Source organism: Hoplias malabaricus, chromosome 5 (assembly GCF_029633855.1).
Source record: "Hoplias malabaricus isolate fHopMal1 chromosome 5, fHopMal1.hap1, whole genome shotgun sequence".
NCBI classification, from domain to species: Eukaryota; Metazoa; Chordata; class Actinopteri; order Characiformes; family Erythrinidae; genus Hoplias; species Hoplias malabaricus.
The window spans coordinates 36,490,235-36,514,275 of record NC_089804.1 but is presented as its reverse complement, the minus strand read 5'-3'; the positions used below and the strand labels follow the sequence as shown (position 1 = coordinate 36,514,275).

Genomic DNA, 24,041 nt, shown 5'->3' with positions numbered 1-24,041 from the left:
GTAAAATATTGTGACCAGCAGGTAGTGTTGCAGTCACACAGCTCCAGGGACCTGGAGATTGTGGGTTCGATTCCCACTCCGGGTGATTGTCTGTGAGGAGTTGGTGTGTTCTCCCCGTGTCCGCGTGGGTTTCCTCCGGGTGCTCCGGTTTCCTCCCACAGTCCAAAAACACACATTGGTAAGTTGATGTGTGTGTGTGTGTTGCCCTGTGAAGGACTGGCGTCCCCTTGGGCCCAATGATTCCAGGTAGGCTCTGGACCCACCGTGACCCTGAATTGGATAAGCGATTACAGATAATGGATGGATATATAGTTTTTTTTTTCTGTGTCCTAAGCCTGCCTGGGATCACTGGACACAATACACCCTGGACAGAGCACCTGCCCATAGTATGGCATTTTGAACCCACACACTTAGACATGTGGACAGTGAAACACAGCCATTCAACCTACCAGTGTGTTTGGACTGTGGGGGAACCGGAGCACCTGGAGGAAACCCACACAGTTAATGGGAGGATGTACCACTCTCCTCACATACAATGACCCAATCTGTTATGCCAACGTGCCAAATAATTCATTCATTCATTCATTATCTGTAAGCGCTTATCAAGTTCAGGGTCACGGTGGGTCCAGAGCCTACCTGGAATCATTGGGCGCAAGGCGGGAATACACCCTGGAGGGCAACACAGACACACACACACATTCACACCTATGGACACGCCAAACCACCTACCATTGTGTGTTTTTGGACTGTGGGAGGAAACTGGAGCACCCGGAGGAAACCCACGCGGACACCGGGTGAACACACCAACTCCTCACAGACAGTCACCCGGAGCGGGACTCGAACTTGTGTATATATATATATATACAAAAATGTCCATACATGTGAGTGTGTGAATGAATGTGTGAGTGTGTGTCTTACTATGAAAGACTGGCGCCCCCTCCAGACTCCAGGGTGTGTTCCTGCCTTACGGCCAGTGATTCTGGGTAGGCTCTGGACCCACCACGACCCTGAACTGGATAAGTGGTTACATATATATATATATATATTTTTTTTTTTTTTTTTTTTTTTTTTTTTTTTTGACAGGACATATTTCTGCAAGATGAACTTGCGCATATATTCGGTGTTTTTAGACAAAGGCGCACTGGGCTGCAGGCGTGGCGCAGACACTTCCGCCTTCATCCAAAGCCAACAAAAATGGTGAGCGATTTTCCTCTTTATAAAAGTGGCCTTTTTGAGTGTTTTTACCCGCCGTGTGACTGGACCGAGCTCTGAATATTAACCGGGGCAGTGTTGCTGGGGGCTGTTGCCGGACTCTGAGCTGAAACGGTTCTTAGAGCGGCCGTGTTAGTGTTTCTGCTGCTAGCTGCTAACGTTTCTATGTTTCTCTCGTTATTTCTGCATCCCATTTTAACACAAGCGGGTTCTTTTGTGTTCGTTAAATATCCGTGGTTAAATACATCGTCTTATAGTTGCCCCGCAGCGCTTTGGTTTGAAATAATTGTTTCATTCATTTGCTCTTTTTAATGTGTAACGTACTGCACACGGTGTCAGTCCCAATAAATGATTCATAACGAACCCATATAAATGTTGTAGCTAAGATTTGCCAAACAGCCACTGCGTGTAAATTCCTATTCCCCGTGCTGTAAGACAGGTGTGATTATCAGGAATTGCTCTGAAAATATCTTGAAATCAATTCGATGTTTTTGACGATAATACGATACAAATGCGCTCCGGTGCCTCTGCGTATTACTGCTTCGATACAATAATTTCACAAGTCAGTTCTAGTTCATTACATCATCATATTACGAATAAAACCTTTTTTTTAGATGATAATGAATGCAAGCTGTAAGATAAATATTATCGTTTGTATCTACAATGAAAATCTTAATAAAGCACAACATTAATATTAGTTTCCGAATGTAATTTTCTGCATTCATTATGAATTCATTATTCGCTGATTGTGACATCTGCAAATGCTGACATGTATAAAGTTAAAACCTAGAGTTATCCAGTGCAGGAGGGTCCTGAAGAGCCAAACCATAATTCCTTCTTGGCACTGTCCTCCAGTTCATTAAGTTGTTCTCACTGCAGTGCAAAACTATATGTCGGATGTGTCTGACATCACATCACAGTGTGGCTGGCACTGATAGGGGAGGTCAGATTATAGCTAATGGTGTGGACAAGGTGTGAAAATCTATATATAATAAATAATTTAAAAAGTCATCAAATCTAAACATATGACTGATGTCATTATTTTCTCGAGCATCTGTCACTGCCCATATGATTCTGAGGTTAGATTCAGTAGAATGCAACTGTCTTCACCCATAATGCATTAATTAAGTAAAAAAAAAAAAATAATAAGATAACCAATATAGAAGGTCAACTCTTCAATTCTTCTTTTTTTTTTTTAATTAACATGTGTTTAGACGGCGACTTTGCGGCCTTACCTGAACGCCGTGCGAGCCACCCTCCAGGCGGCACTGTGTCTGGAGAACTTCTCCTCTCAGGTGGTGGAACGGCACAACAAACCGGAAGTGGAAGTTCGGTGAGTCATCCCAGGACACGGTTTCTGATTCGCTCTGAGAATAGCTGAACTTGACAGGGCCTGTTTGATATGTCATGTTGTCTAGTCTTATGCAAATGTTTGGACACCTCTGGTTTGTTACACGTTTTGTTGGTTTTTCTAAGTGAAAATAAGCTATTTTCTAAAGGGAACACACAGGGAGCTCACTGTACTGCAAAAATCCCTGTTTATTTGGGGCTGAGTTTTAGCTCTCTACCAGATTTAGCCGTTATTAATTCCATCCACTAGATATGCAGGGACTGGCTTCCTCCAAGACATTTGGAAACAACTCAACATGCCTGGAGGAGAATATTTAAAAGCATATGCTGTATTGTGGTGAAAGTTGGAGAAAAATCCTACCAAAATAGATCAAGGACAGTCGAGTTCGCTTAAACCTGGCTACAGTGGGCTGTTGAATCACTGGAGAACAAACTTGTGCTCTCTCAATTATAGTGCCTAACTATAACACCTATTCGGCTGTGCCACTTTATAGCCAAAAGTAATGGCATGTTTTAATTTTCCCCAATTTGTAGATGTTGTGTTAACTAATTTATCACAAAGTTGTAGAAAGGGTTTGCATGCTACTATATAGGGGTAGAAATAAACTATTATCTTCTGGAGCAACACTTTTATGCTTTTTATACTTTATTATTATTATTATTGCCCTTAAACTGCTTTGACTAAAAGTAAAGCGCGTTTAATTGCTCTTGTGTATGAAAGGTGCTCTATAAATGAACTTGCCTTGCCTACTAAATAAATTAAATAGCAGTTTACTTGATTCTGTATTTTCTAATGGTTTATAAACATTCTCCCTACAAATCTGATTTCTACAGGAGCAGCAAAGAGTTGCTGTTGCAGCCGGTGGTAATTAGCCGCAATGATAAAGAGAAGGTTCTGATAGAGGGCTCTATTAACTCTGTGAGAGTCAGCATTGCAGTCAAACAGGTCAGAGACACTTCTTGTAATTATGTACTGAATCTGAAATGATATTTTGTATAATTCTGAAGTGTTTTATGTCCACAAACCCTCCCACTCTGGCTACGTGAGCACTAAAGACAGTAAAGTAGCTCAGAGGACAGTAAAAGCAGAGCGTTTACTTGTGTTCAGTCTTCGTATTGATTATGATAATAAAAATGGTCCTAGGTCATTACTCTCCTGTAGTAACCCCTACTCTGCACTGTCCGATCAGTAGTGGTTTGTAACGCACACTAAACTGTTGTTGTTCTCAGGCGGATGAGATTGAGAAGATCTTATGCCATAAGTTCATGCGATTTATGATGATGAGAGCGGAGAACTTCTTTATCCTGCGAAGGAAACCTGTGGAGGTGAGAAAAAGAGGGGAAGCATAATGTAGAAAACCATGCCAAGGTGTTGTATTAAAGTGTTTTAACAGTATCAGTTGTTTTTGTTTTTTTTTTTACGAAGGGGTGAGGGGAACCTGAATAGTCATTTTGTTTACTATGTTAATTATTTAATAAGAACAGTGAACCCATCACAGCCAGTGTCCAGTAATACAATAATTCTATAGAAACTAATAGTGTACATTAGACTATGACTTTTTCATGTCACTTTCACTTCTCTTAAGTTTCTCCCTATTTCTCTCTCCTCTTTCAGGGCTATGACATCAGTTTCCTCATCACTAACTTCCACACGGAGCAGATGTACAAGCACAAGCTGGTGGACTTCGTCATCCACTTCATGGAGGAAATCGATAAAGAGATCAGTGAGATGAAGTTGGCCGTCAACGCTCGTGCTCGTATCGTCGCAGAGGAATTCCTCAAAAATGTATGTTTATTTTATTGTTTGATCTACATCTGTTGCTGTAGACGGAGCGTTTTTTTTAGTTGAATAAGCTGGTTATTATTTAGAGGCTTAAAAGAGCCGTGGACTTAACCCTGAGTAAATAATATAAAACCGTGCAGAACTACACCACTATTACAAGTACTCAGAGTAGTCTATAGGAGAAACAGTAAGTGACACTGGGTCTTTTTAAATAGTAACTACGCCTTAATAACTTTACTGTATTGTTCTTGCACTTTTGCTTAAAATTTTTTAAATTTTTTAAAATGTTTTCAAAAAACATTTTATTGTGGTTAGTCCCACCTCCATTCAGTTTCAGCTCTACTGTAGTCGCAGATGAAATGGCTCCATCCAAAATACGATTAAATATCACAGCATGCAAATAAGCGAATCAGTGTTCCCACACCAGTGAAGCCTTGCTCGTGCTGTCCTCATTCTGTTTGTCTATATACTCACTTTCTCGCCATGTTTCAATGCACCTCGCCGTGTGGTTGTTTCTCTGTCGTTCTGGAAACAACACAGCAGAGCCCCTCCCACTTCAAAAGAGGTAGAATGAGTTGAGCCTGGGGTGCGTTTAGTTACTCTTTAAAGAATATTTAAGATGATGTCATATAAAAATATTTTTCAAAATAATTAATAAAACACATTTTTATCAGGGAACACTTAGTAAACGAGTCTTTTTGGATAATGGTTTTGCTGACAGAGTGTTGCTACTCTAAAGTTCTGCGAATATTTGGTTAAAATTTGTAGATTTTAACTATTTAATTTGGGAATTTCTCAGTTTTGTATGTTTGAATTTAACGTTTTAGATTTTAAGGACTATCTTCTCCGTATGTTGAATTGTATCATACAAGCTTCAATTTTGCTGTAAAAATGTGCAGTGTTCTCTGTAGGGTGTGTATTAACTCATTTATTATCAGCGTGATCCAGGGTGCTTTGATTGGGTTGTGATTTAATATGTGATTTTGTCATTGCAGTTTTGAGGATCTGTCTCTGGAATCTTTTTGCTCCCATGACTTGGCCATTGCTGTGTTTCCCCTGGAGAGAGAGAGAGAGAGAGAGAGAGAGAGAGAGAGAGGGGGGGGGGGGGCATCGCAGAATTTTCAAGCTCAACAGAGAAAATATAGAGGAGCACATTTGTGTCAAGAACCATCAGCAAAAAGAACCAGTGACCGACTGACCGATCCTGCGATGCCGTATGCAGTGTCCCCTTTGCCTTCCGTCTTCTGTTAAAGGTGCTTCTTGTTCCCATTGATAATTGTATATTTAAGCAAAAAGAATTATAATCCCCCCCCCCCCATTTTCTGTTCAGAGAAAAAATACACACGGTCAAGGCAGGTCCTTAAAAAAAGTAATAATATTAATGGGCACAGGAAATACTCTTTACACGTTGTAAAGTCAACAATGGCTTGTTTTTCATTTGTTTTTTATATACATGTACTCCAAGTGTTTTTTTTTCTTTTTTGTTACACAAAGAGAATCAAACCTCAATGTTAGTGGCATCATGAAAGGTAATTGTGGGTGCTTTTATTCTGACACAGTCAGACTCTGATAAAATTACAGGTGAGAAGAAAAACAACTGCATAAAATGTCACACTGATGGTAGAGAGAAAACCAATAAAATTCTATTGCGCTTTCTGTAGCCCCAGAGATTTTTTTCTGAAATTAGTTGAAGCGTTAAAGTAATCGTTTCTGCAAGAAAATAAGCAGAAATTGACAAATCTAGTCAATAGTTCTAATATTGTTCACTATGAATTTCTTAGAACAATTTAAGTAGTGTTTTAAACGTAGTACTCAGCTCTTTTCTAGATATTTTAAATCCTGTTACCTTGACAAAATTGTGTTTCTGTCATGATCTCAAAAATGATGCTTGAAACCAAGTTATTTACCTGTAGAATTAGTCTGATTCATCCATCCATCCATCCATTATCTGTAACCGCTTATCCAATTTAGGGTCGCGGAGGGTCCAGAGCCTACCTGGAATCATCGGGCGCAAGGCGGGAATACACCCTGGAGGGGACGCCAGTCCTTCACAGGGCAACACAGACACACACACATTCACTCACACCTACGGACACTTTCAAGTCGCCAATCCACCTGCAACGTGTGTTTTTGGACTGTGGGAGGAAACCGGAGCACCCGGAGGAAACCCACGCGGACACGGGGAGAACACTAGTCTGATTCAACAAAACAATATAAAATTATGCATAAAAATATGCTTACAATATTCAAACGAGGACATAGAGGGAAGATATTTTCACACATCAATACGTGAACAAGCTATAATTGAGTCACTTCCTTCCTTTTCACTAATGCATGTCAAGTAAGTGTAAGAACAAAAATAAAGTTAGCAGTTAGTCATCAGCGTTTTAAAGCACTGACCTTCTCATAATGTTTACTCTTTATTGGACTGCTTTTATGATGCTAAAATATTTTATTTATAATACATTATAGAAATCCTAAAGCTTTAGAGGTCAGAATGTGTAAAAATGCTTATATAATATAATTATAAAAGGACTGTTAGTAATCTTAAACCATTTACAGCATAGAAACACACTTATGTGGCATGAAGGGAATTTCTAAAACAGTTTATTGTCAATAGAACATTTAGCGACAATCAGTTTTGTTCCAAAATGTGTTACTATAAGAACCAGTGAGTGATTACATGTAAGCAGTTGAAAGCAATTTTTGTCCCATCTTATGCACACACACATACTAATTCACTTTTTCAGAGGATTTCACTGTTCGAGATGCATTTCACAATTATTTACGTGAAAATAAAACTGAAAAATGATCCCAAATAATTACTTAAAATAATAAATAATCAAATAAGTTTGTTTAGATGTCAAGCAAAACAAAACTAATAATGATAATAAACAAATTCAATGTTGATTTTTAAACCCATGTGTAAAGGCAAATAAATACATATATCTTTGTATGAGGGCAATAGATCCACACCAAAGGTATTAGACCAGTGATTAAGTGAGGACATTGTCATATGTTTCATTTTCAGTTGTGCCATGCTTCCCTCAAAGTAACAGAGAGATAAGACTCAAACTATAATATGACACAACAATAAGCACAATACTGACACAGAAAGCAGTGCAAAATATATACAGGAAACCTGCAAACCCAGTATATAGTCAATATAATCCCAGACATTACACGCCTTATACAGTACATCGCACCCTCAGTAAATCAGAGCTCACCTTTTCCAGGTTTGCTACGCTTCCTAAAACCCAGAGCTGCAAAACAGTATTACTTTCTAAGCATTTTAAAGGGGGAGTCCACTGATTTTACTAAATATTTCACTATTAAAATTGGTTAAGATCTAAAGTCATTCTGAGTGGTTTGATGTAAAATGCTCAGTTCTGTAGAGATTTACAGGAGGAAATGTTCACACTAGTGGTGATAGGAACCAGACATGTACACCGCCTCTAAAGTCTTCTCATAGAAAGTGATAACAGGAAATACTTCTGAAGGCCAGAAAATCATGTAGGTCATGGTGAGGCAAAATAGTGCACAAGAAAATGTATTACATTTTCAACTATTTTACCGTTATCACATCTCTCATTACACTTAAAATCTCAGAAGACATATGTAGGTCAACTGGTCATTTCGGAGTGTCAGTAGTGTATATACAGTGGATTGTTTCCCATCAAACCACTCTGAATGACACTTATAGAACTCTAAACTTCCCCTACTCTGGACTACTGATGCTCTGAAGCACCTCCAGATTAGTGATTATTAATCCCAAAGTGTGTGGGAGCAGTTTTTACACCAGAAATGTGCGTATCAGACTTTGTAGTGTAAGAGTATGCTTCTGTAGGATCAGCCATAACATTACCACTTTACAATAAGACCTCATAACGGCTTTATGAATTGTTTTAAAACACTTAAAAAAAGACTATTAATCAGACATAACACACTAATAAAAATAATTTTCTCTCTTGAGTCAGCATTATCTGCGTATTGATCCTTTACTATGACCATGGCACAAATAGCCACAAATAAACTAATTTAAACCATTCATACCCCCTTCATAATACTTATTGTAAAGTGGTACCTATTTTCATATCAAAGGGAATAAGACTCAACTTTAGCAAACTGCTTTGGCATAATGCTGACCTAGAGTCTGTTTTTGATATTTCTCATTTTATCAGAAACACCACTGAAAAAAATGGGAAAGGGGGTGGATAAATAGCATGACAGAGGAGCTAAAGTCATGTGCACCTAAATGAAGTGGGTTTCTCATAAAATGACCAGTGACTGAGGGTACATGGCTGACTCCTATCTCTGGGACCAGGGCAGTGCAGACAGTCACAATAGATGTAATTGGTCAAGGACTTGAGTTGAGGGACAGGATGAGTGCTCAGGTAAGGCACCCCCAAAGTCTTTTGGTTCTGAGGTGCTTGGAGGTCAGGGATCCCTGGAACATAGGCAGTGAGACCAGCGAGAGGATGGTCAGATAAAGGGATCAGAGGTGAGCTGGCACGGTCTGCAGGGCATCCTCTGTAGTCCGGTGCACATTAACATTCTGGAAAAAAAAGGACAAAAACACATACTATTTTTATCAGCATTTCTGGACTCCCCTCACTTATCAGTGTGTCGGGTGGCTAGATTGGAATTAGGTTTTTCAATTTGACTCATTAAGAAATGTTTCAGAACATTACAAAAGCAAATATTTGACAAATAATTTACTTTATTAATTTGGCATAATTTAGAATGGTTTATTTGAATGTACAGCACATAGTAATGTAGCACACACAACAAATACACTCCACAGTTACTGTTTCATCTTTGCCAGTAAAAGCCCAGGCTTTATTTATATTTGTATATTTGTAACCCTGATGCAAAGGGTGGGGGGCGGTGGTGGTGGTATTTCAAGCAGCAAATGTACAATCACATCTTTAAGTTTATATTGGAATCAGGAAAAATGGAGAATTGAAAGTGATCTTTTTGCTTGGTGCTTTTGTGTAACACGTGTAATAATTAGGCTTCCTTTGTACACACACACACACACACACTTTTTAGACATAGTATAACTGAGTAATATATTTGTCAGTATGGGTTAAACATATTTTGTTCATAACTTGTTCAGCTTTACAGGATCAGTTCCTATTTTTGTGATCTTTTCAAGATGTAAACAAGCTACATCACTTGATCCAGTTTAAAAAGGTTGAAATGCTTTATATATATTTTTTTCCTTTTTTTTAATAAGATCAAGTCTTATTAAGCTTGATCATATTGCCCAAAGGCAAGTTTGACAAATAATCAAGTTATCTACAATGCTGGCTTCCTGTCTACGGTCACTTTTAGTTCTGTCCAGGTGGTTGACCTCATTGCGTGGTTTGAAATATATAACCAGAATCCTAGATTTAGAAAATATTGTATGAGGAACAATATATCTATTTTTCACATCTTCAGCAGTAATGACCTTCATAAAGTAGAGAATATGAGTATATGAATACAAAATGGGCTTCATGATCATTTGAACATCTTTTATTAGCATTTCCATTAGACATCAGGATGTACAATATCACCTCTCTGAGAGGAAGGAGAGCTTCACATTAAAATTAAAAATTCACAGCATTTTTAGTTCTGTATCAGCAATTAAAACCTCCGACTCATGTCTTCATAGTAAATCTAAAACTCTTAATTATGATTTTTTAGTTTAGATAAAAGTCCACATATGTATGACCAAAGACAAAAATCAACAACAGTTAAAAAAAAATCTAAATTGAATGTGCAAAAGCAGCAAACCTGTATTTGGCTTTTTTTTTCATTCATTTAGCTTAAAAATGCTCATTTTATTTGCCAAACATACATTCTGAGCAGCCATTTTAGTTTTGTGCAATGCAGCATGTAGTGTGACAAAGGGGAGTTTCAGTGATTTATCAAAAAAAATGTGTGATTCAGTAGCTGAGATATAAAGTGGAGTATATATAGAGTGGTTTATTGCGATATTGTTAAAAGCAGAGAACCTTGAATTTCTAAAAACTTGGTGAAATTCTCCTTTAATGTAAAATTGTTTGATGATTAAAGATACCTGTGGTCATTTAAAAGCCGCCTTAGCCAACTAAATGAAATAATTTCACAGATATGAGGTGTGGCTGTAAACAAAACTGCATCATTGGCTATAAACAGCTGCTAAAAGATCCCTCTGAGGAGAAATTCAAGCCTGACCACAGAGGCACAAATGACTTGGTTTCAAGGCAATGACAACAGGGTAATAACACATGGCAAAGCTCAGAAGTGGTAATTACCGCTCTGATTCTACATTCAGGCCAGACAGCCTGGTCATTGTGTAGGACTGTCTCAATGAGTGGATAAGGACTTGAAGTGAGGGAAATATAGTGTGTGTGAATGGTGTGTTTGAGTGGTTTTTGTCTTTCACTGATGAGATGGCACTGTTAGCAAGGCTTCCTCTGGCAGCCGTGACACATCTACATTCTGTTCGACACAAACACAGAGATAATGACATCACACAGCAGGAAAACATGGGGACGGAGTCACATGCTGACCAGGTGAATCAGTGTGGTTTGTACACACACGTACACACACACTGAGACAAAGTCCACAGTCAAAACAAACAATTACCTGCATTATAACACAGAATACCATTCATTACTTTAATAGTGTCATGTCTTAATTTTGTGTGTGTGTGTGATACTTAATCAGAAATGAAACACTCTCACTACAGAAAATTATTCAGCTACTGCTCCATGGCAAAACATAACCATCTGAATTATTCAACAGACCAGTTCTCTGCAGCAAGTACAGATGTGTATATCATGTTATATATTTTAATGATTTATCCAGATTAAAATATGTCAAACACATTTACAGAGAATAACCTTAAATAATATAAATATGGTATACACCAACTTGGGCAAAAGTTAGCTTTTCCCACACAACATTCTGGATTTCTTTTAGAGCAAAACATATCAATGAAACTAGAACAAAGCCTCCTTCTTTGTCTTTTTAATTTTAAATTGTTTTTATTTGTCTTCATGTAAAATCACTTTTTTGGAAGTTGTGTTCAAAAACTGAAAATACATTTTTATCCTAAAACTATAACTTTGGAAGAGGTTACTTTTGTTTTTTGGACCAGCCATAATGAAAGAATATAGATGAATGTGGTGTTTGATTACCTACCTGTGTGTGTGTGTGTGTGTGTGTGTGTGTGTCCTTTCCGTCTTTACCTCTGGTCTTTCTCTGTGCGTGTTTACAGCAACCACTTTCAGGAAAATGGACTCCACTTTGCAACCTGCAGGAGAGAGAAGCAGTTACTTCGTATTTAGACCATGACCCTCTTTGAATCAGACATGAAAATCCATAAACAAAGAAACGGGACAGCTTCAGCAGCCCACTGGGGAAAAGTTGTAGTGATATTAATATGAACTTCTGTTTCATTCCAAGTCTAAAACCCCAGGTGTAATATCATTGCAGTAAATGGCTGAGTAAAAGCTGAATGTGTTACCGTAGGCCACCGGTGTCAGTTTCAACACTGTGTGCAAGGGACACTTCAGATAAGGCAGCTCCTCTGCAGGAAATGGAGAGACTTATTCAGCATAAAGCAAACAACAGGAATAAAGAACAATATAGAGTAGATCTGAATTTTTTTTATACTGTAAGCACTTTTCAAACAGCAAGAGCTGTGGGGTTCCTTATGACCTGCATCATCAACAATGTCCTAACACAGTAATACACAGAATTGTGAACTGCTTGTAGATGAGATTGACCAATCAGAAGTGACCAAACACTCATGTGCTGTGACATCACGTCTACCAACCTTAAAAAAACGAACCTTATTTTATAGAACAAAATCTCAATTTAAACCAAAGATGCAATATTGTTCTAAAATAAAATGACAATTAAGACACTAGGCCCAAATCATTCAGCTCTAAAATTGAGTATAAATGTAGAATTTATAGAAGAGTGGGTATAAAGCATCAAAATCAACTTTTCATCTAGTATTAGAGCTGGACTGGCTCGTACCTGCAGACTTGTCCAGGAAATAAGCGAGTAAGCAGCGCATGACCGCCTGGTGGCAGATGACCAGGACATTCTCCTGTCGTTCTAGCTCCATGATCACTGGCTCCAACCTCTGCACCAGGTCCTCATACGACTGCAGAAAACATAAGGAAAAAGAAGGTCCATTCAGAATATCATGTTTCATATGTAAATGTAGCAAGTAAATTTAAAAACAAAAAGACACAAATTAACATCAGGTTTGTGTCCAAACTCCAGCAAGTTCTCTCCATTTGTGTCACCTGCTTGGCAATATTATTGTACAGATTGTTTCCACAAAATAACACAGCATTTACAAATATAACTTTTCATCCAGTTCAAATCATAATTTAAAAATTGGAGATGAATTTAGTGTGTTCCTGTCCAAGCTGAAACCAAACCCAGAGAAACAGTGATACACACCATCCTGAGAACCCACAACATTACATTTCTATCATTCTTACAATATACAAACAAAAGAATCCAACATTTATTTAATTTCGCAGCCAAAGGTAAAATGAAATCTTTAAGTGAAAAATTAAAACCTAAAACAGAACCTAACAGTTAAGTGATCTGAACTGGAGCGAGAGAAAGAAAGCATGTTTGAGCCAGATATAAATTGGGCGTGTGCTGCTTTATCACTCTCTGTTTCACACACACCACTCAGGCTCCATAAAAACAACATAATCACAGCCTAGAGCAGCACCTGACAGGTTAGTTTATCTCAGCCCATCTCCTCTTACTGGAAGATCATCCTATGTGTAATCATTAGCAGTCTAGCCATTAGCCATCTGTTTCCTGATTAGCCACCTTGCTAGCCATTAGCATTGTGAATTCAGCCTGAGGGTTACACTCTCAGACCATCAGGAGGCTCGTAAGTGGACTGGAGGAAGGATAAAAGGCTGATTAATCATCCTCAACTGACACACTGCTAAAGGAAAGTGTAAGTGATTACAAAAAGAAAGGCACAGTGATCCATGTAGCACAGTGGATAACACCTCTGAATGCTAGGGTTTCATTACCTGTTCATGTAAGCATAACACTATAGTCCTTGAGCATAACTCCTAAAACTACAGTAGCGCACATCTGTAACATGATTAAATGTATAATTGGCTCCGGACAAATCCTGTACAAATAGACATAAAACAAAAGAAACGAGTCTCTGAAGGTCTTACCTCTCCTTTAGGATACCGGTAGCGATATTTATCCTGATCCCGTAGTGCAAATTCCAGAGGGTAACGCTCCTGAATCTCTTCATACATCAGCTCCTCACACACACCCTGAACACACACAGTGATGCACTCATCAAATATTTCACATACAGACATGAAAGTCAACAATTCAAGCATTTAAGGTCCAGTTCTGGCCTTTAAAAAAATTACAGTCTTACACTAAGAAAACGTGTTAAGACTCACAGCATCTATTTCATTGAGGGCTTTCCACTGTTCATAAGGAACACCCAGAGCTTCAGCCGTCTGAATGGTTCTCTTCATCTGACTGGTCCACACCTTCAGATCACTGATATCCTGCTCGTTAATAAACTGCGCCAGACACCGGGCAAACTGAGCAAAGAGACAGACTTAATTAAATTATTTTCATATAAATTTGTCCAGAAGTATATTAGAGGTATTACTCAACCCCAAAAAGCAATATATTTCTAGAGTGAAATGTATTCTCTACCTCTTTTCCCCGAACTGTCAAACCAGAATCTCCCCCGATCCGTCCTTTAATGTTGAGCTCGCTCTCTCCGTGCCTGCACAGGTAGATGGAGCGTGGAGTGATGTGGATGTTCATGAGGTAATACACGATCCTGCTCTGGATGTGGTCCTGGACCCGGTTCACCAAGTACCGCCGTCCCACGTCTATGATCTTAATGAAGCTCAATTCTCTGAGGCACATTAAGGATAAAAGAATTGAAACATGATACAGATTGTTGGCTGCATAATAAAATGTAGGCATTATGAGAGTACACATGGCTGTTTATATGCAGTGTCTCCCACACTCACCTGTCCAACACCTGGTCCAGAGGCTGATAGGAGTTCTCATAGCACTTTATTCTTTTCATGAAGTCCTCCACCGCCTGCTCTGTGTTACAGTGAGTGTAGTCCGGGCTCCCTAATTTCACTTGCTGTGACAAAGAAGAGGAATTCAGCGTTAAGAGATTGAATGTGCGCTGCAGAAATCTGTAAACAGACTTGCTTCGTAAATCTAACTTCTCTATTTGAAAAATTGGAATAGTTGTTTCTTTCTCGGACGGCACGGTGGCGCAGCAGGTAGTGTTGTAGTCACACAGCTCCAGGGACCTGGAGATTGTGGGTTCGATTCCCGCTCCAGGTGACTGTCTGTGAGGAGTTTGTGCGTTCTCCCAGTGTCTGCGTGGGTTTCCTCCGAGTGACTGTCTGTGAGGAGTGTGGTGTGTTCTCCCTGTGTCTGCGTGGGTTTCCTCCGAGTGACTGTCTGTGAGGAGTGTGGTGTGTTCTCCCAGTGTCCACGTGGGTTTCCTCCGGGTGCTCCGGGTTCCTCCCACAGTCCAAAAACACACGTTGGTAGGTTGATTGCCGACTCAAAAGTGACCGTAGGTGTGAGTGTATGTGTGAGTTGCCCTGTGAAGGACTGGCGCCCCCTCCAAGGTGTATTCCCACCTTGCACCCAATGATTCCAGGTAGGCTCAGGACCCACCATGAATTGGATAAGCGGTTACAGATAATTGATGGATGGATGGATGGATGTTTCTTTCACATGTAAAACAAAACATACTGTGCATAAAAATGGACAAATTAACCTAAAATAGTTGCAGTCTGGGCGGCACGGTGGCGCAGCAGGTAGTGTCGCAGTCACACAGCTCCAGGAGCCTGGAGGTTGTGGGTTCGATTCCCGCTCCGGGTGACTGTCTGTGAGGAGTTGGTGTGTTCTCCCCGTGTCCGCGTGGGTTTCCTCCGGGTACTCCGGTTTCCTCCCACAGTCCAAAAACACACGTTGCAGGTGGATTGGTGACTCGAAAGTGTCCGTAGGTGTGAGTGTGTGTCTGTGTTGCCCTGTGAAGGACTGGCGTCCCCTCCAGGGTGTATTCCCGCCTTGCGCCCGATGATTCCAGGTAGGCTCTGGACCACCCGCGACCCTAAATTGGATAAGCGGTTACAGATAATGGATGGATGGATGGATGGATAGTTGCAGTCTTAAGGAGTCCTGTACTTTTGTCCAATTTGTCCAACATATATTAGGCCTGTAGCTCAAGTGCAAGGTTAAAAAATTAGAAATCAAACATCAAAGTCAAAGATTTTGTGAACATTTTCACCAAACTACCACAAAAAAAATATATCAGCAAATTTACTGTACTGAAAAACAAGTACTGAGACTCACAACAATGTTTTCTGCAATAACATCAGGATCTTCACAAACAGACTCAACAAAGAAAACCTGTGAAGAATGAGAGAAGTGTGTTGCCAGTGAACAATCAGAGGTCAAGCCAGATCTGTTGATTAACAAAATTGCACAACGCAACAAACCAGTGTCAACACAAAGTGTAAAATAAAGAGGTGAAGCAGAGGTGGTGAGGACAGGCATATCATGACTGCTGAAACTGTTATTCCTCACAACCAGCAAGAAACATTACACAATTTAGTGAATTATCTAAAGCACCTTAAAGCCATTCTGTTCAGCGAATCGGGTAATGGTCTCTCGCCTTTCTCTCGTGGTGTTTGTGGCGTCAAATACCTGCCATCATCAAAATTAGAAGATAAATCAAAAGTATGAAACACTGAATGAAACATGAGAATAAAACGCACATAATGTTTTCATAGCAGAATCTGTCATGTTTATACTTGGCCTGGAAAAGTAAATATCAGCTAAAAATGATTTGGTTTTATAGCAAAATCACAATTTACAGACTAATGCATGTTTTATTTATTTTTTGCTCACCGCCACTTGACCGCCCTCCTCAGTGAGATACTGACGCACATCATTAAGCGCTGCTGAGGCACACTGCCTGAGAAAAAGAAACACAACATATTAATACCCTCTTTTTATATGTGCACTGATGGAGCACACAATGTAAACATATAAATTATATACATTTTTATTTAATTTTGAAACTACTGTTAATTTTACCTTTAAATACTTAATTATATACTTTCATTTATTTGCAAAAAAACTAAATTAAAATCAATTTTATCTGACTTAATTTGCCTCAAAAATAATCGTAATCATATTATATTACTGTAGTTATACTAGATATCCAATGAAGTGTAAAGTTTGTGTATTAATAATTACACTGTTTTAAATAAGTAATAAGATATTTTATAAATATTTCTTTGACTGTTGAGCATCTCAGTCACAGCAGAGGTAAAGTCTCACTTTCTGATTTTAAGTCCCTCCTCGTTGTCAGGTCGGAAAAACTCAAATGACTTGTAGATCTTCACACATTGTCGTCTGTACTGGCCCACGTTAAACTCTGAGGAATGACAGAGGAATGAAAGCTGTATCCCAAACCCACTTCACATCGAGAATATCTATATATTACACTTTCAATGGCTCTTTACAAAGGTTAATAAATTAGGTGCTGTGTTTGTGTGCAAACCTTTGGTCGGGACTCCAATCCAGTTGAGGTAGCGAGTTAGTTTCTTGGAGATGTAGGTCTTCCCCCGTGCTGGGAGGCCCACCGTGACAATAAGAGTGGGACAGTTGGTCATGCATACTGGAGAAAAAAAAAAACGGAAATATACACATCATCATCCAAATATTAAAGCTTAATTGTCAGGCAATTATGTAACAGTGTTTGTTGAGGGTGGGTTTAGTCTTTATGAGGTCTTAAAGGCCAGCTTCCAGCTTTTATTACAGCTCTAAATGAAAGGCCAGTAAAAAAAAACTGATAAGCAAAAACAATTTAAGGGCAACTGGCAATCTCCTCCTGCTTTACGACATGAGAATAAAAGCAGCGTGTTGTCACTGTAGGGCACAAGTCATGCAAAATCTCAAGAGTTTAAAAAAATCGCACAACATTCCTTTGCAATGCCCAAATAGTGGAAAATAAAGAGGTGAAAGGGGCATCTCCAAGCACTCTATACTAGCCTCGTTATCAGCAGTAGAGAGATAGAAAAACCACAAAGGGCCCACACACAACAGTGTTTCCTTATTTAAATAAGGAAATCATACAATCACTGAAGTTAAATTAGGATATTTGTTCTGTCTAGTGGGAATCGGTGGAGCCCCATTGCTGTGTTGACCACGTCGGCTTCATGTTTACGTTTTGATCTGAATAATGCACAGACAAAAAGCAGCAAGAGTGGGACAAAATACGCAACTTCATCAGATCCCTTCAAAAATGAGGACAAGAAAATCAGAAAACCTCAGCAAAAACCTGTTCACCACCACAGGGCATTACAGTAAGATTTCCAGCACAAAGACGACATTTGTTTGCAATGTTTACAGTCTTGACTACTCACATTGTCCTTCCTCATTTTCCTCAACAGTGGTGATAATAGGTGCTGGAAAATTTTGTTTAAAGAATAATTCCCAAATTTTTATTAAAACACTTAAATATAAATAAAAATTTCATATGGATTTAATGTGAAACTGGGTATTCTTGAATGGCTCAAGTTTCTTTACAGTGGGGATAGCAATGTCTACAAAAGACAGCCACATTATTTACTATATTTTTAATGTCTATAACTACTGAACTTACATGTCTTCGAGTTTTATATTAATTGTGAAAAACATATTTTAGACAAAATGTCTACATCAAAATGATTGTAAAACACGACAGGCACTGAATTCATAAATATTATGTGAAATATCTTTCTGTGAAGGAACATTTCCAAGCATTTTCCTCAGAAGTTCCCTCAATTACTGTAAGAATTTCACATTCTGTATTTTTTTCAAAGAAAGGAGCATTAGCCACGAATGGCTTTGTTTACATTTTTAACAATTAACTATATAGAAAATGTGAAACTTAAACGGATTTCCACTACATACATACATATCTACGTGACTCAGAGTTTGTGGCAGCTTAATCATTAACCGATAAAAAACAAGAAGAGAAAGTTCCACGTTAATCTGAGGTTCTTTTGAATATGAAATAAAGCCGGCTAAGACAAAGGACGTATTTAGGAGAATCCAGCAGTTAAGCCCCAGGCCACTGAGAGACCAGCGTCTGTGTGAGCCTCTCTCTTTCTCTCTCGCTAATGTTACCTACCCTTCCTTTGAGAAATGTGTTTTTCTGGCTGTCCGTTTTTGTAGGGCATCCATATTTTCTTCAGTGGGTTTTGGGTGAGTTCTCTGGATGGTGTTGGGCCACACGGCTCTGTTTCTTCCTCCACGTCGCTCATCTTTTACCGTGTGCGGCTTTCAGCTCCACACACCAACGATCCAGCACAGAAAGCATCACCGGCACGGCTCTACCTTAATGCACCGAAAACAGGCGCCACCAGTATATTTTTATCTAACAACATCGTATTATTAATATTATCTTTATAACACTGCTCCTAAAACAGGTAATGTTGAGGTGTTGCTTTATTACGTCATGCTAAAAACATGGCGTCTTTACGGCAGACGCCTCCAAATAGAATTGGCCATTTTTTAATTGAGGAAGCAATGGGCCGATTGTGTATTTACCGTAATATAAGCACTATGTGCGCACTATCATCAGCATACATATTAAAGGCTAAGCACCAGCTAAATGAAAATGTCAAACAAATAAATACAGTGGAATTTGAGTTCCTAATTGTGTTTATTGATAGTCAGAAAACATGTTATAATGCAAAACGACGAAAAGGTGTGTTGTTTTTGGCTGCAATAATTCAATGTACAGTGGGACATCTGTGCACAAATGGCCCAACTTTAAACGGGCACTTTGGAAAGGACCCTCCGCTCACTCCGTTATCTGTAGCTCATTTCACTGGCGCTTTTCCAAAAATATGGGCATGTAAGGACACCAACGAAAGGTGTTCAAGAGCCTCTGTAACATGCAGGTAAACAGGGTAAGGACACTCACTTCGCCTGTTTTAGTTGGTGTTAGTTAACGTTAGCTTGACTTGCTAAACTCGGATGAATTCGAGTTCGACTTCGATCACATTTACAAGAATAACGGTACCTCTAAATTTGAGTTTAGCTTATTGCTAGGCTATTGTCATGAATAATGTTGGTTATTTAGCTAGATACTGTCATAACAGTCAGTCATAACGGTGTATTACCGCGGCGTTGTTCAGCTGTTGTCCACCAGTGACGTCACGGTTGCTTTCAAGAATTTCCGTAGCGAGCTCGGGTTTTTCCGTCAATTTAATAAAATTGTCAGTTTTAAAGCAAATTAAGCATGCTATTTTCATTTTAATTCATATTTATATATTTCAGTAACTAAAATAATGTGAAATATTCATGGAGATCCATTAAGTGGTGCTTAGCCTTTAAGCTTCACCCAACATTGTTAAAATTACCCCAAATCTGAAATTACTTTCTCTCAAGCTTAGAAAACCTTTATATTATACTAAGAAACCAAGCTTTTTGTAATCAAAAAGTTTCAATTATGTCTGCCACCACCCTGCAAGTCCTTTGTCACACATAATTATGCCAAATAACATAGCACAGTCCAGCCCAGACACACTGACGCATATGTTGTCTTAATGATGATAATGAATGCCTTTCCTACAAAAATAATGGGACTATGAAAATACTGTTGGATTGCCATTGCAAATGAATGCATAAATATCCAGCAGTGCTCCTAGCAGCAAGTTACAACTTGCCCGTTAACATAGTTCTCACACAACAGCTTCACACATTCAGTTTAGAAATGACAGTGATTTACCCTTAAAGAGACCTTAAACGAGAAAGTGACTGGTTTTATTTTTTATTTTCTCAAAAAGTCTGCATAATTCATCTGTTGTATTGTAAACAATTTATAATCAGAGTGGTTTGATGTGAAATGTTATATTGTAGATTCCTTTGGGAATTTGGCCTTATAAAAAATAACAGCTGGGACTGATGTGGAGTATACTGTGCAGCTGTAATCCGTATAATCTGTGATCATTTATTTCACATAATAGAATATGATTGAGTGGTATAATACATTAAGGCTAAATGTAATATCCACCAGATGGCAGGCAAGGGCAACAATATCACCAGCACAGCTCCACACTCTGAGTAATCCTCATGGTCATATGCATGGTAGTATCTAGATATCATGATAAGGAATACCTCAGATTTGAATAGTCAGCCAGTAACGCCGTTTCATAGCATATTGAGAGTGAGAAAGAATCCTTATACCCAAGATAAGCACATAGGCCTCTTTATAAGTTATTGGGTGTACTGCTATGATAAGTTTTATTTTTGTAATAATAATCTGAAGAGAAAATTACCTGTAAGAATGACAGTATCAGAAATGTGCGTAAATAGAGGAGAACAGAAACTCCACTAGTAACATGCTTGTGTAAATAGAGAATACTGATATTGCTAATGCATAGGCCTAGTTTGCATCTTCCTGTTAAATATAAACTTCATTTTAATTCAAAACATCTGTGTGATTAACTGGTTATATTGTAGACAAATTAATCTGAGGAGAACAAATGTAAAATGCTTATTTTTTGAGAAACGTCTGCTCAAAGCCTGTGGTGATACAAACCCAAAATCTGGATGCCTCATAAACCTCATTTACTGATTAAAATCACTTATTTTTAAAAATAATGAAATAAAAATTTAAGTATGTTCCTGATAATGACTCATTTCACTCTGAATTACTATATTTACATTTCAACGACTGAAATTAGACAATGCACAGAGAAAGAAACCTTGGGAAAACCAAGCTTGCTACAAGACTTTCACCACGAATCATCAACCACAGCTCCACAGATTTCAACACAAACCTCTATATGCCGTCATAAAGTGTCTGTGATGTGTGACTAGCTGAATCAGACAGGCCTGGCAGTTAGATGTGGGTTGGGTTTCAAATCTAAATGTGCATCTGTCCTATTTTCACACATTCCACTTTGCAGGGGAGGGCAAAGCTTCTTTTTGAGATTTCAAGGCAGTTTTAATAGTCACAGGTTATAACTCCTTTTTATAACTTAAAAGGGACATTCTGGACAGTATAAAGAAGTTAAATTACTGTTACATCTGCTGTAAACAGGACTATTCTCCTCCTAATGTGGTGCTAAAAGACACCAGAGAGGATTGCGTTTGTTTAACAGCTAGGAAAATCCTTTTCTGTTGATGTATTTTGAAGGGGGCACTTTGGTGTGGACATAAGGGCATAAGTAACACTATTGCTCAGAAACCTGATAAAATGCAAGTGTCTATGTTATAGTAAGACAATTCATAATAGATGTATTGATTATTAAAGCAATGCATGTTGGGGATTATAGTTAAATAACACTGATAAATGTTAACAATGAAACAAATGAAAAAAATTAATACAACTTGTGGAATAAGGGGTGAAATAAATGATACAACACTAATATATTGTTCTGAAGCGGTATATGTAGCTGTATGTAGACAAAATGTGTTTAACGCAGCTACCCAGCACAGTAACAAGTAGAGTCAGGTTTGTGTACATTACGGTTACCGGTGTAGATTTTGGTTTGGTCATAGCTCATTCATTTCAGCTATTACATAACTCAAAGTCACAATAAGGAAAATGCCACTCTAATCTCTTATATACAAACAGAGTCTCCACCTACAGAATAAACTGCACTCATAATAGAAAATCTATGATGCCATTTCAAACAATAACAACAGGGTGCATTCTTTCCGCTAACTGTGAAAACAGGTGTTCATGCAATTGCATTCAACATACCAGCAAAGATATACTTACTAATAATGTCTTACAAGGGCCTGGGCAACACTAAGGGAACATACAATAATGCTATTATTGCTGCTGTAAATTATTCCACAACAGCCAAGCCATGTACTCAAATGTAAAGTAAAAGACTTGACCGGCTGAAACGTGTAGCTGTAACCCCTTACCAACCACTTTCTCTTGCAATGGCCACATCTCATTCAATATCACAGCCATGAATTTTGAATTCAAATATTTGAATCCAAGAAGCACTTACTGACATACATCTCTCTATTACAATGAAATGGACTTATACATCAGATACATGTGCAAACATTGGACAAAATAATGCATCCCTGGGCTATATCAGCTCGATATCAGCTAGACAAAATGGATATAGCATTCAGGTTTTAATGCCTTCAATGCACTGAAGTGAAAGACACTTAAGCTGCAGCCCTGCTAGGAAACTAGAGCAGTCCATAAACACAAACATAACCACAATCTTAACCGTAAATCAACAGTTTTGGTGTGAAAGCAAACGTGAACCGAATCTAGATGTAGCAGTGGTCTTCCACCGACCATCAATACAATCAAAGCCAGAGTACGTTCAAAGCCTTTCATTCATTGTCACTGTCAACGGCAAGGACAAGGAGCTAGAGTAGTACAGCGACACCAACACCATTTTTACACTTTTTAGAACACACTATAACGGATTTATACACGTTAGTCCTCTTTAATGTAACTCTCGGTTGATATTAGCTTTGGAAACCTTTCTATACACCAAGTCTTGAACACACACGCCGCCTACGTGACACGTCCTGTTTACTTCTTCTTCTGCTGCTTCGATGCGGGAGAACAGCCCTCAGAAACCAAACCATTGAGAAAGACACCAAAACCAAGCAAAGGAAAGTAGAAGGAAGCGAACCGAGCATATGTTCCAGAGCTCCAGGGTCCAGAGGCCGAGACTTACCCCGTCTCTGTAGGTCCAGGGCGCTGTTCGAGCGGCAAGCTCCTCTCATCGCGCCGCTGCTGCTTCACTGCTGCTTCACTGCTGCTTCCCTCTGTTTATCTGAGCCAAGAGTAGTGTGTGTGTGAGTGTTGAGGGCTCGTTAGGTCTGTTACTGAAATGTCCACCGTTTAATGAAGAGAGCGCCGAGGATACACTTATACACCCCAGTCATATCACACTCACACACACACACACCTATAAACATGTTTAATACTATACTAGTTATAATGATAGGGGCGTGGCTTGTACCCCAAACCACACCCCATGGTTTAAGTTGCTGGAGGCGTGGTTTTTACGGCAAATGCCACCCCCCTCACACTTGAACCTTAAGCACATCTTGGAATTGGCTTTTAACTTGCTGCCACTCGCACATACTCAAACACATTTATCAGTTATAGACTAATTATACAATACAAACAAAATGGAAGTAGTGGGTGCCCTAAATTTCTACCTACAACCTGCCCACATGAGTGCCATTTCAGGTCTCTATACACATATGCTGAAAATTAGCGAGCTAGCTGAACCAGAATGGCAGAGAAATTTACACAGATACTTAGAACAGAGAGTGATGGGCTCCTCTAGTCAGGCAGCTGATGTGTTTTTGGGGGGTGGATTTGTAAGGAGTGGTTAGTATATATTTATATATATACCCACACACAAAGACTTTTTTTGGCAGCTTTGACTTATTATGTACTCTGCCTTTAATGACTAAAACTGTTCTAAATGTTGTCTGGCTGATGCATGAAGAACCCATCACAGATGGAGAAAATACTATTGGAACATCCCAAGTTCTATTGCAGTTTCAGCTGTTTGGGACATTGGTATGAGGGTTTCTTTTCTGATTATTATGTAAGTTTACATTCATTCATTCATTATTCCTACCTGGAATCATTGGG

The 24,041-nt window shown here is 38.8% G+C and overlaps 2 protein-coding genes across 4 annotated transcripts; one reads left to right on the top strand and one right to left on the bottom strand.

The window, feature by feature from the left end:
• The first annotated feature begins 1,105 nt into the window (after window positions 1-1,105).
• arpc4l (actin related protein 2/3 complex, subunit 4, like) lies at window positions 1,106-5,993 on the top strand. The gene is made up of 6 exons (XM_066672940.1): window positions 1,106-1,197; window positions 2,427-2,545; window positions 3,397-3,508; window positions 3,793-3,888; window positions 4,178-4,348; window positions 5,341-5,993. Exons 1-6 carry the CDS (start codon window positions 1,195-1,197, stop codon window positions 5,344-5,346), a joined length of 507 nt encoding a protein of 168 aa, XP_066529037.1. The 5' UTR covers window positions 1,106-1,194; the 3' UTR covers window positions 5,347-5,993.
• A 943-nt stretch (window positions 5,994-6,936) lies between these two features.
• pfkfb4a (6-phosphofructo-2-kinase/fructose-2,6-biphosphatase 4a) lies at window positions 6,937-23,324 on the bottom strand. Of its 3 annotated transcripts, none has more exons than XM_066672938.1 (14): window positions 18,567-18,783; window positions 16,953-17,069; window positions 16,730-16,826; window positions 16,295-16,361; window positions 16,016-16,090; window positions 15,737-15,793; window positions 14,383-14,504; window positions 14,057-14,264; window positions 13,792-13,938; window positions 13,552-13,656; window positions 12,365-12,494; window positions 11,847-11,909; window positions 11,569-11,633; window positions 6,937-8,900 (listed from the first exon to the last, which is right to left on the bottom strand). In XM_066672938.1, the coding sequence occupies exons 1-14, from the start codon at window positions 18,697-18,699 to the stop codon at window positions 8,841-8,843; spliced, it is 1,446 nt and encodes a 481-aa protein (XP_066529035.1). In that variant the 5' UTR covers window positions 18,700-18,783; the 3' UTR covers window positions 6,937-8,840. The 3 variants fall into 3 exon arrangements, with proteins under 3 accessions (XP_066529035.1, XP_066529034.1, XP_066529036.1); XM_066672937.1 differs by lacking the exon at window positions 6,937-8,900 and adding an exon at window positions 9,793-10,816; XM_066672939.1 differs by lacking the exons at window positions 6,937-8,900; window positions 18,567-18,783 and adding exons at window positions 9,796-10,816; window positions 23,107-23,324.
• Window positions 23,325-24,041: the final 717 nt, after the last annotated feature.